Raw genomic sequence first — 12,575 nt, 5'->3', positions numbered from 1 at the left:
CAGGAAGCTCTAGTTTCTGTTTTGGAGAGGCTCAATTCTGTCTGTTTCTTGCTGTTTAGCTAACAAGCTGAGCTAGTTGAAGTGGGGAAGTTTTCTAATGTTAGATTTCAGTCGGTTCCAACAGTTCAGATTGGAAGTTTGTGTTTCTGAACCCCAAGGAAGATCCTCAAGTCCACACTCCAGATTCTATTTCACATTTTAATGTTTTAATTGATGAAATTCAGTTTTAAAAAGTGTTTTATGAACCAAAATATTACCAGAATGATAATTAAAAGTGATGATTTGGTTTGAATTGTCAGAGTACAAGCTTAGAAATTGTTAAAAAAAAAGAAGAAAAACAGAGGAGTTTGAGAGAACAGTTTTCTCCTTTTTTGTCATCTTTCCTTAAATAAGAAAAACCTGCAAACAAAACACAAAGGCAGCTTCAGTAGATGAACCTCCTACTCCTGCTTCACCTCCATCATCAGCTCTTACTTTAAGGAAAGAGGACAAATAAAGTAGAAAACTGTTCTCTCAAACAACATCAGTCTCATTTTTGATTAGAACCATAGAATTACTTACAATCCTCATTTTTGTCAGTTTTGGATTCATAAAACTCTTTAAACATCCACACACAGCTAAAAGAAGGCGAGGAAACCCCCACAGTCACGTGTCAGAGCATCATGCTAGATGGAGTCCTATTAATACTAACATGTTTCCAAGCTCTGCGTTAAAACTTCTAAACAGATTTCACTCCGTTAACAAAAATAGAAACGCTGTGGGAAAAGTTTGAACTAAATCACTTTGATTTCTAGCTTGATTTAACACTTTACAAAAAAATAGAGACATAAAGAACCCCTGAGAGGCATTTACATTTTAAGGATTAAAACATTGGGATAATTTTTTGAGATTTTTTTTTTTTAATATAAAGAAGTTAGACTTTACTTTTGATCTGGAACCCTACAGATCTGGATCTTCCATCCTTTCCTGTCATGTATCAGCCTCAATTGTTGGATCAAGAACTTGTAATCCTGCCTTCTGCTTCTCTGTATCACTCTTGTTTAACCATAAATGTCTTCATCAACCACTAACCATGAGTGGAGAAAAGGGTTTGTGTTTTCATTCAGAATCTCTGAAAAACAAACAGAAATCCTCATTCCTTCCAGAATTTGTAAACTTAAAAGCCTAACTGCACATAAACGGGTGAAGAAAATTTTGTCATTTTTAAAAAACAGCTGAAACAGTGGCTTTTGGAGTCTCAAATCTGCAATCACAAATGACCAGAAATAAGAAAACTTACAAAGCAAGCTCCGATTTTTAAAAAATTATATATGTTTAAATCTTTTCTGTATTTTATTTGTTTTATTTTGTACACTGTATTTAACCTGTGTTTTACAATTGTATGTGTAGTGTTTATCTCTTAAATTCTGTTTTATTTCTTTTAACATCAACCTGCTAAGGGACTCCAGATGGAAATTAGCCTGAGGCTATAATCTGGCATATTTACGTTTGTTTTAATGTTCATTAATATGCACTGTCCCTTTCTCAATAAAAAGTTATATCCCAAAAAAAAAAAGTTATAAGTTCTTCATTTGGTTCTTCTTTAAATGACCTCAAACTTTCAATATTCTTTGACTCGATTTCTCTTTGAAAAAACACCAAACTCCAGATGAAGGAGGCAGACAGTTTTTCATCACAGAAACTTGTTATTTTGACATACTTATATTGTTGGAGCTTTGATGTTTTTACGGTTTATTCAGATCATTTTCTGCAATGATTAATAATCTATGAAGTTCATTTCTCTGCTCCCTCCATTGACTGTTGAAGAGAACCGGACTGAGCGAGTGTGACATCACCCATAGAAAACACCTTACTTCCAGTTCCAGCAAAATGAGACCAATTCAGTCGCCATTTAGAGCCAGAAGACAGTAATTGGTCTAAGCAGATGTTTTTATGGCAGAGCTGTTCTGACACTCACTGCTGCACTCAGATTGTTGAGAAAAGCACAAAGAAGCAGTTTGTTGACTTCAGTCTTCTTCACACCTCCTGATGGAGCTCTGTGATCTGACCTCAGTCCTGAGCTCAGCAGTCAGAACTGGACTTGAGGAGTCCAGCTTTGGAACCAGCAGAGAACCAACAAACAGCAGAAAGCCACACTGTGGGAAAGACTCCACACTTCTGACTGATGTTCACGTCCACTTTATTCTTCACAGGAAAGATTGAGACAGAACACTGAGAACTAAAAAGAACAGAGAAACACTTCTAATCTCTGATACAAAACAGTAATCACAATAACACAAACACATAAATATGAGTCTTCCTTCCATAATGAATTTTTACTAATTTTTTTCATCCGAAAAATGTTATTTGCTAACATGACTCAACAAAACATAAACTAACTCTATTTTGGATTAAAAAACAATAATGAAACATTCATGAATCACAAGAAAAGGGTTAGTATTAGAGACACATTACAATAATTCTAGTCTTCTCATGGATACACATACATAGGCAACATTGTCTCAGCATAAACTAAAACAACAATGGTTAATTTAACTGTAAATTATCTAAGAAAATACAAAAAAAAACACTAATAAAAAACAACAGACATTAAACATTGTCAAAATTTCATTAAAAATCTAACCTTACCTTAACAAAACCTTTTTATTAGGAGATATGTCTAAAGAATGAATTTGATGATTAAGTTTAATAATATTTTTTTATAAATTCCAAAAGTGAAACTTATGATGTATAGGATAATTTTCACAATCCGCCATGTTATGAAATGTGATCTTATAGATAATAACAATCTAAAAAATAAATGAGTCTTAAAATGAGAATATTCAGAAAAATCATTAAAGGATGTTTTCAGCACATGTCAGATTTCAGAAAAGTGTTCTTTTGTCTCCATTCAATAATCACTTGTTCCTCCTTTTCATTGAATGACTGCATCAATGTGGTATGGAGGCCATCAGCATGTGGCTCTGTGTACATGGAATAAAAGCTCAGGTTCATTTGATAGCTGACTTCAACTCATCTTCATTGTTGGCTCTGCCGTCTCATCTTCCTCTTTAAAAACATTTCACTGTCTTTATGACTTCTCAAGTAGGATATGAGATGAGAAATTTGACTAAAACTTTGATCACATTCTTTGCAAGAAAAGGCCTTCTCTCCAGTGTGAGGTTACATGTGTGCTTTGAGGCTCAGGCCAGATCCGAATACTCCCCTTCCCTTAGCCCTTCCCCTCGTTTTGAAGGGGCAGTTGAAGTCAAAGTCCTGTCCAGGATCATTATTTTTTAAGTTTCACACTCCAAACAGAAGGGTCCAAAGTCCACTGTCGCAAGAGCAAACCGCATCGCGCTGAGAGCACTATTCTTCTCTTTGTACATTGAAATGTAGGTAATAGTAACAATTACAAATTAGATTTATCTGCGCTTTTTCAGACGCTAAAAACGCTTACATTGTATATTACCATTATTCATTCACACCTCATTCATACTTGGTAATGGTAAGCCACTACTGTAGCCAGAGCTGCCCTCGGCAGACTGACAGAGGCGTGGCTGCCAGTACATACGGCCCCTCTGACCATCACCGAATCATAAATAAGCATTCATACACCAGTGGAGCCACACTGGAGGCAAGTAGGGTTAAGTGCCTTGCCCAAGGACACAACAACCTTTGGCTGGCGGGAGCCGGAATCGAACCGCCTATCTTTCGATCATTGGCCGACCCGCTCTACCATCTAAGCTACTGTCGCCCTAATGACTTTATGTTGTAGCAAGACCTTTTTAAAGTTATAAAACCAGCGACATTGATGACATCATCGAAAAAAGTCACAACCAAATTAATAAACACTGTGTTGTCATCACCCTCCATTTGGAGCAAGCACAGAGGGGTGACTGAAGGGGAGGGGGGCTAAGAGAGAGGGAGAAGGAAAGTATTTGGATTGAGCTTAAATGTTCAATTAAAAATCATGCTTCATTTTATACACAAAAGGCAACTCTACAGTATGAGTTCATGTGCCTTTTAAGTTCTTGCACAGACTTACATTTTTTTGCACAAACTTTACAAAAAAAAGGGGGTTCTCTGCAGTATGAATTCTGATGTGTTTTTTTAAATCCCACCTGTTTCTATAACTTTTGTTACATTGTGTACAAGAAAAAGGCTTCTCTCCTGTGTGAGTTCTCATGTGTTTTGTAAGATGAGATATTTGATTAAAACTTTTTTCACATTCTTTACACAAAAAAGGCTTCTCTCCTGTGTGAGTTCTCGTGTGTGTTTTGAGATTAGATACAAAACGAAAACTTTTATCACATTCTTTACACAAAAAAGGCTTCTCTCCTGTATGAGTTCTCATGTGTGTTCTGAGATTAGAGACAAAATGAAAACTTTTATCACATTCTTTACACAGAAAAGGCTTCTCTCCTTCATGAGTTATTGAGCGTTCATCAGACTTTACAAGTCTCTTGTTTGAAGATTGGACATGACTTCTGTCTCTTCTCTTCCTCTGATCTCTGTTCTGTGGCTCTGTCTCTTCATCTGCATTTGATGTGGATTCTTCATGTTGGTTTCCTTCTTCATTCTGACTATCAGTTCCATTAAAGCTCTGCTGATTGTTTAGATCTGCTTCACTGTGAACATGTTCATCAAAAGTAGGAATCTCAATCAAGGTTTTAGTCTCCTGCTTCAGATCAAGCTGCTCTTCATTCTGACTGATGCAGAACTCTTCTTGCTCCTGTTTTGTCAGTAGAAGTTGTGGTACTTCCCATTTCTCCTCTTTAACTTGCGGGGTATCTGGTTCCTCCTGCTCGTCTTTAATATTTGGAGGTTCTGGTTCCTCCTGCTCCTCTTTCACCTGAGGAGGTTCTGGTTCCTCCTGTTCCTCTTTCACCTGAGGAGGTTCTGGTTCCTCCTGTTCCATTCTTAAATTCCTTTGCTGATAGCAAACATTGTCTTCTTCAGTCACAAAATGTTGGGGAAGGACTGCAGGGACAAAAAGACAAAAAAGATACCTTTGATTTTTTTTCTGTTACCTTTTAAAGTTTTGTGTTGTCAAGCACTAAAAGAAAAAATTACCAGTCCCCAGTGTTCTAACTCACCTGACTCCAATTTGACATTCACCCACCTGATTCTTAAAGGGGACCTAAAGTATGAAGTATTGTTTGTGCCACTTTGTCTGCTTTACCGAGCGTTTCATTTTGGACCCTAATCTTCTCTTTCTGACCCTGCTTCATCTGTTTTGTTGTTGGCTGCCCTGACCCTAACCTGGACCCTGACTACTCTACTCTCTTCTTGAATGACTCCATGCTTGTGATTGACCTCTGCATGTCTGACTCTGATTTAACTTTGTGGACTTTCAGCTGTCTTTCGTTCCTGTCTGAAGTAATAAACCTGCTGCACGTGTAACCAGCTGTCTGCCCGTTTGTGACTCCTCACACTAGTTGAGAGGTGCCCCTTGATCTTCTGTTCCCTTCCCCATCTATTCTGGGAGTGGTTGTGTCCTTTAGGCATTGGTTTCCTGGGCCTGGAGGTTCTCTGAGATCTCTGGCTATGCCATGAGGTGGGATTATATTTGATCCACGGGGTGTCCCTGTGGTGCTGGTTCAAGTTTCCAGTCTGCTACCAGTCTGTTTCAGTATCAATGAAGCCTGGTTGATCCACACATACCCTTCCTAACAGGGACCGTGTCTCTCTCTGGGAGCCTCCTCCTGGACGGCAGGGATTTGTCACCGCCTTTATTTTATGCTGGACTCTCTGTGAGGCCGTCTTTCTGATTGTTTGAGTTTTCTTTGATATACTAGTTCAATCTGCAGCTAAAGAAGCTGGTTGCTTTTGAAGATGTGTTTGAATAATTGTGCTAGCAATAATGAGGAAGAGATTGATAATGTTTGGGTTAAGAAAATGAATGCAGAAGGACAGATAGTGGTGGGCTTCCCCAAACTTAATAACAGAAGTTAAAACATTCATCCAGAAAACAGGATGTAATAATACAAGAGAGGTGATAGAAGAACTCAAGCTGATCCTGTGCAGAAATTATGTTGTAAAATAGATCAGCAACTTCAAAATTTACATTGGAGATGGTGGTGGGAAGAATGACTGGTGGTGAGGAAGGTGAAGAAGACGAGGGAAGTTCAGAGGACCAAGCTGTGAAGAAAGAGGGCATTGAGAAAACTGATAATCTTAGAGCACACAGCGGCCAGGACTTTGATGAACAGGGCTTGAATGACGCACCGCCACAAGATGCACAAGTGGTTCTCTTACAGCTTCGATCAGAAGAACTCAAGCATCGCGACACCAAGCAGGAAGTTTTCTGTACTCCACATATTCACCACATGTTTACCTGCCGGCACTAATCAGTTCTTTTCTCTTAGTTTGCCACGACTGAGGTAGTCCTGGATAGTTTCTTTTCCTCTGCTTAGTAATCAGCAGATAGCAGCTCAGACGAGGAAAACAAAGACGTTGATGGATGTTTGTCTGCAGAGAACATACCTGTGTGATGGAGCTGAAGCTGCGGGTTCCAGGTGATATCCAGCAGTCTGCTCTGACCACAGAGCTCCTCATTCTCATTCTGGACGATGGTTCCTTCACAGAGTCTGAAGGTTTCTTCAGCAGAAGAAAGTTGATCTCTGAAAGAATCTTCCAGAGGTTCTGAAGACATGGTTCCTGCAGCTGCAGAAGATCTTCAGCTCCAACAAACACCAAAGTCCTCTGAACAGCAGCAGCTCCGATCATCTGCTAGTCTCACAATCACAGCAAAAAGCTCCAAACAGAAACTTTTCTCCTGCTTTGAGATTTCCCTGAAAGTTCCTGTGATCCTGCAGGAGTCAGTTCTGCTCAGCCTGCAGACAAACAGAAAAGACTCTGGAAGCTTCCACATGGAAACTTTCAGACAAAGGAATACAAGCAACAACATCTGATTGGTTCCTTTTGGAGGGAAACTGCAGCAGTCTTTCTGTGATTGGTTCAGCCGTCCCTCCCCCACTAGTCCACTGCACAGGGGAGAGCATTCCAGGGGGGGTTGCTCATCTCATCTTCAGTCTCTTTCTATTGTTTCTATATCACTGGCTCTTTCAAAATAAAAGCATGTTTAAAAAGTAACATTTAGCCAGAAAAAGGGGAAAATAACTTTATATAACACTCAGTGGTTAGCAATCTTGCCTCACAGCGAGAAGGCCCCAGTTCAAATCCCTGCTGGGGGATCTGAAAAACATCAACTGGGGACTTTTCTGTGTGGAGTTTGCATGTTTGCATGCGTAGGTTTTCACCGGGGACTCCGGCTTCCTCCCACCATCCAAAAACATGCCTCATAGGTTAATTGGTGACTTTAAATTGCCCCTAGGTGTGATTGTGAGAGTGCATGTGTGTGTGGTTGAGGCCCTGCGACAGACTGGCGACCTGTCCAGGGGGTACCCCGCCTTCGCCCATCAGTAGCCGGGATAGGCTCCGGCACCCCGCGACCCCGAAAGGGAAGAAGCGGTCAAGAAAATGAATGGATAAATGAATAAATATAAATACAAACAACTCAAATCTCTTCATCAGAGACTTGAATGAAACATAAATAAAACTGATGTTTGAAAATGTTTCATTCTTCACCTCCAGCTGAACACCCCTGATGATCTTCAGTGTTCTGAAACATAACTACAATTTATGGGCAGTTGAACCATGAGTCTAAACATCAGAAACGTCAGTGTGAGAGAGGAAGGAGGAGCTTCCTCCTGGAATCAAACCACCAACAGTTTATTCAAGATGACGACCCCTCCACCACAGGAAGCCTGGATCAAACCTGGATCTTCAGGCTGATTGAAGAGTCAAGGAAGTGGCTTTGATTCTTTTGGAATTAGGATGAGTTCATGCAGATCTAGAAATCCACCATGATGATCCTCCTTGAAGAATTTCAAAATAAAAGACTTACCGGATGATCAAAACATTTACTTGTCTGTCAATAAATCTTATTGATCAATAAATCCTAAATGTTAGATGTCAGTCTAAAGAAAAAGGAGTGAAAGTGCTGACTCAGCGCAGATCAAAGGAGACAGAGATGATTTCCTGGAATGAAGAAAACATCAAACATCTTAATGTGATCTGGAACTGAGCTGTTCTTCACAAGATCCTCACAAACATGGAACTTTTGCTGCAACTCGTGAAGGTTTGTTTTTTTCTTCTTTGTACAAAAGCATCAACACCACGGCCCGGATTTCCTTCATTTAGCGCCAATTATTTCATGTCAAACTACAAGAACTGTGTGGACACCGTTTACCACAATGCATTGTTTTGTAGTCATAAAGGCGGCTTGAAGCCAGCGCAGCAACTATTTTCTGGCTGTCCTGGCTTAGGAAGGCGCCTTGAACCCGCCCCTTTCTCGCGATACTTCATGACAGCTCACATGTGACGTTGGTGCAAGAAACTAACCAGCATACACCGCAATCCAGGCATGATCTCAAACACAACTGATATTGTCTATGTTTGATGACATACTCACTCAGTCCAGTTCTCTTATACAGTCAATGGGCCCTTCTCCAGGTCGTCTCTTTGTCTGCACCTCAGCAGACTTCCTCTAGAGGTCAGAATTGGACCAAGACGACAGGTGTCAGAACCATTGACTGTAAAAAATACTGGACTTCTCAAGTCATGAGGTCCCCCAATGGAAATGCATTACCTCCACTCATCGTGAAAGTAGGCCACCGCTTTCACTGTCACTTCCTGAAACGGCTATCGCCATTTGCAACCCATCTTCAGTGATTGGCCTGAGTCTCTGTGAGTCATAGATGAGTCATGGAATCTACAGGAAGTACTGTCGCCAATCTGGTGTGAGTTTATTGTAAGTCACCGCCTCTTTCCACGCCTCTACAACGAGACAGCGGGATATAAACAGCTTCTAGTTTAATAACGGCGGCTCGGGAGAATTGTACAAGTCATTGTTCAAGTCTTTGAGGGAGAACCATTCCAACATTTGATTCTGTCAGTGGTCCTTTGGGATTTACTTACATTTTTTCCTTTTTGTCGAGATAAAAGGAGCATTTGGGTGATGCCGCTGCAGAGCGGCGCGCGCCCCCACCTCTCGCGCGCCGCAGCAGCAGCAACTTGTCTCTTCACATGCGATCCACGTTACAGTCTGATCAGATGCACGTGAGAAGCGCATTCAGCTGTATTTAAAATAAATAACCATCCTAACAAGTGAACAGCTGGATCTTTTTTCTGTTTGAAAATACGATAACATACATTGAAGTTTGTCTCGCGCTCCTCAGACGGCTGCGTCTAATTCAGGCTGCAAGCTGGAAAAGTGAATGATGAAACTTTGGTTGGTGATTTTATGGAGGAGCTGTACCATTCCGTATGATACGCAACTTATAATTAATACGCTACAATCAAAACAGTGAAAAAAAAGAAAAATGAACGTTAAACAAACAAAAAAGTCCAAAGCACATAACCTCAGAGTGAAATCTATTTCTACAGAGTAAATCCTCATCTAAAAATGTCGACAGCATGCTCCTCTTGTTGTTTTAAACTGCTGCATCGGTACATTCCATTGAGGAAAACAACAGTAGGACAATGATTGGTACATTGTTGAATTGTAAAGTAGGTGTTAAAAGGTCTTCACGGACTCATTGATGAAGTCTGCTCCCATTGGCTACCCGTCATGTGTCAATCAAACCCCCCAGACGTTCCACGTCAGACCCACAAACGCTTATTGAGCCATCTGATTGGTCAATTTATAACTCTAATAACTTGTGATAATGGAAAAAAATCATTAAAGAAAATTAGGATTAGAAAAAAGAAGTTAAGCAGAAAGCAGCAGAGGAAGAATGATTATTCTGAGATATAAAATGACTGAGAAATAACTGTCTGTTTCTAAATGGAAGTCAATGAGACTTTGGCCTTTTTGCAACCCAGTGGTACTTCCTATATGGAACATGGAAGTAGGGGGGCTTGCTCAGTCCAGCTATTCTTATATAAAGTCAATTGTAAGAACAAAAAATCTCTAGAAAAACAACAACAAATCTGTGTGCAGAACAGAACAAATTGTGATTTCAGTGAGTGAGTGGACAGCATCTTCACACTGCTACTTCCAATGATTTCAGTTCCTTTGGAACAGCTGGACGATGATCATGAAGATCTACAAGAAAAGCTGCTCTGCTACAGAAAGTGGTGTATGCTGAAGAATTGGAGATGTTTCAGAGCTGAAACAGGGAGATTGAAGAAAGACATCAAAGAGTCAAACTGACTGATGAAACAATCGATTGATTGGATGGAGCTCTGTGATCTGACCTCAGTCCTGAGTTCAGCAGTCAGAACTGGACTTGAGGAGTCCAGCTTTGGAACCTCCAGAGAACCAACAAACAGCAGAAAGCCACACTGTGGGAAAGACTCCACACTTCTGACTGATGTTCACGTCCACTTTATTCTTCACAGGAAAGATTGAGACAGAACACTGAGAACTAAAAAGAACAGAGAAACACTTCTAATCTCTGATACAAAACAGGAATCACAACAACACAAACACCAGTCACTCTTTATCTGACTCTTCCTTTCACTAAATCATTGCTTCCCAAATCTTATATTTACTAACATGACTCAACAAAATATAAACTGTAATTATTTTATGTAGAAAAAAAAAAAAACGGTATTGGAATATACACTCATATAAAAAGTGTTAGAATTGCAATGTTCTCATGGTAACACACATACACAGAAAACATAGTCTCAGAATAAAGGACTACCACATAAACAAAATTACTGTCAAAATTCAAAACAAGACATTTCAACTATTTTATCAAGTATTTGTAAAAGAAGATGAATGAAGAATGAGGAACGAACATTATAATTCACTAATTAAAAGTGTTTTTTTCATGGACCTTGAAATGAGGTCAAAAAAATATTTGAGCCTTCCTAATTAAACCATTATTGTCTTTACTTCACGAACCCTCTGCTGTGAGTTTCACTTATTTTCAAAAAAAGACTTCTCTCCTGTATGGATTCTCATGTGAGATTTAAGATTAGATATTTGATGAAAGCTCCTGTCACATTCTTTACACAAAAAAGGCTTCTCTCCTAAATGAGTTCTCATGTGTGTTTTGAGATTAGATATGCAACTGAAACATCTGTCACATTCTTTACACGAAAAAGGGCTTTTCTTCTCCATGTGTTCTCATGTGCTTTTTGAGATGAGATTTTACGATAAAACGTTTGTCACATTCTTGACAAGAAAAAGGCTTCTCTCCTGTATGAGTTCTCATGTGTTTTTTGAGATTAGACATTTGACTAAAACTTCTGTCACATTCTTTACACGAAAAAGGCTTCTCTCCTGTATGAGTTCTCATATGTGTTTTGAGATGAGATATTAGACTAAAACTTCTGTCACATTCTTTACACGAAAAAGGCTTCTCTCCAGTATGAGTTCTCATGTGTGTTTTGAGATTAGTTATGCAATTAAAACTTCTGTCACATTCTTTACACAAAAAAGGCTTCTCTCCTGTATGAGTTCTCATGTGTGTTTTGAGATTAGATTTGCGACTGAAACTTCTGTCACATTCTTTACACAAAAAAGGCTTCTCTCCTGTATGTGTTCTCGTGTGTTTTTTGAGGTCAGATGTTTGACTAAAACTTTTATCACATTCTTTACAAGAAAAGGGCTTTTCTCCTGTATGGATTCTCATGTGTACTTTAAGATAAGATGCATGACTAAAGCTTCTGTCACATTCTGTACAGACATAAGGTTGTTCATCAGACTTAGTTCTCATGTGGACAGACACATCGTGTGGAATTCTTGTTCTGTTACCAGATCTTGCAGAGGAAAATCTCTTTTCTTTTTTCTTAAGAGAAATGTTCCTCTTTTTTTTAACATCAGAGTCACACTGATCTTCTGACATGTGAGAGCTGGCCACACTTTGGACATGACTTCTGTCTCTTCTCTTCCTCTGAAATCTGTTCTGTGGCTCTGTCTCTTCATCTGGAGTTGATGTTGATTCTTCATGTTGGTTTCCTTCTTCATCCTGACTATCAGTTCCATTAAAGCTCTGCTGATTGTTTCCATCTGCTTCACTGTCAAAATGTTCCTGCAAAGCAGGAATCTCCATCAAGGTTTCAGTCTCCTGCTTCATATCAAGCTGCTCTTCATCCTGACTGATGCAGAATCCTTCTTGTTCCTCTTTAATCTTAGAAGGTTCTGGCTCTTTCCGTTCCTCTTTAATCTGTGATGGTTCTGGTTCCTCCAGTTCCTCTCCTCTCTGTAGAAGTTCTGGTTCCTCCAGTTCCTCTTTAGGCTGCGTGGGTTCTGGATAATTCTGATCCTCTCTGAAGTTCCTCTGTTGGTCCCAGAGATCTTCTTCTTCTATCACCCAGTGTTGAGGGAGGACTGCACAGACACAAATACAAGAAAGTTTGAGCTCTGTTATATTTCTTTGTATCTTTAAATGCCAAATTAAAAATTCAATCAAGTCAGTGAGACTGTTTGAAATAAAAAAAAAACCTTCATACTAAAATCAATTTTGTCAATCCGCAGAATCTTTTTCAGGGTCATGAAAATCCTGGAGTCTATTCCAGCCACCAGAGGTGTTGACTAGAGTCGCACAACAAAGACTTGAGTCATTAATTAGATT

General features: G+C 39.5%; 2 protein-coding genes across 2 annotated transcripts; both read right to left on the bottom strand.

Annotated features, from left to right (window-relative positions):
• Nucleotides 1-3,786: 3,786 nt before the first annotated feature.
• Nucleotides 3,787-4,959, bottom strand: LOC118598290 (zinc finger and SCAN domain-containing protein 2-like). The gene has a single exon (XM_036210920.1). It carries the CDS (start codon nucleotides 4,898-4,900, stop codon nucleotides 3,995-3,997), a length of 906 nt encoding a protein of 301 aa, XP_036066813.1. The 5' UTR covers nucleotides 4,901-4,959; the 3' UTR covers nucleotides 3,787-3,994.
• A 5,989-nt stretch (nucleotides 4,960-10,948) lies between these two features.
• LOC112138305 (gastrula zinc finger protein XlCGF49.1-like) lies at nucleotides 10,949-11,891 on the bottom strand. Its single transcript, XM_024260871.1, has one exon. The coding sequence runs from the start codon at nucleotides 11,844-11,846 to the stop codon at nucleotides 11,091-11,093; it is 756 nt and encodes a 251-aa protein (XP_024116639.1). The 5' UTR covers nucleotides 11,847-11,891; the 3' UTR covers nucleotides 10,949-11,090.
• Nucleotides 11,892-12,575: the final 684 nt, after the last annotated feature.

This window comes from Oryzias melastigma, unplaced genomic scaffold, assembly GCF_002922805.2.
Source record: "Oryzias melastigma strain HK-1 unplaced genomic scaffold, ASM292280v2 sc00300, whole genome shotgun sequence".
In the NCBI taxonomy this organism is placed as follows: Eukaryota; Metazoa; Chordata; class Actinopteri; order Beloniformes; family Adrianichthyidae; genus Oryzias; species Oryzias melastigma.
The sequence above is the reverse complement of the archived record's forward strand: the minus strand, read 5'-3'. Positions and strand labels throughout refer to the sequence as shown.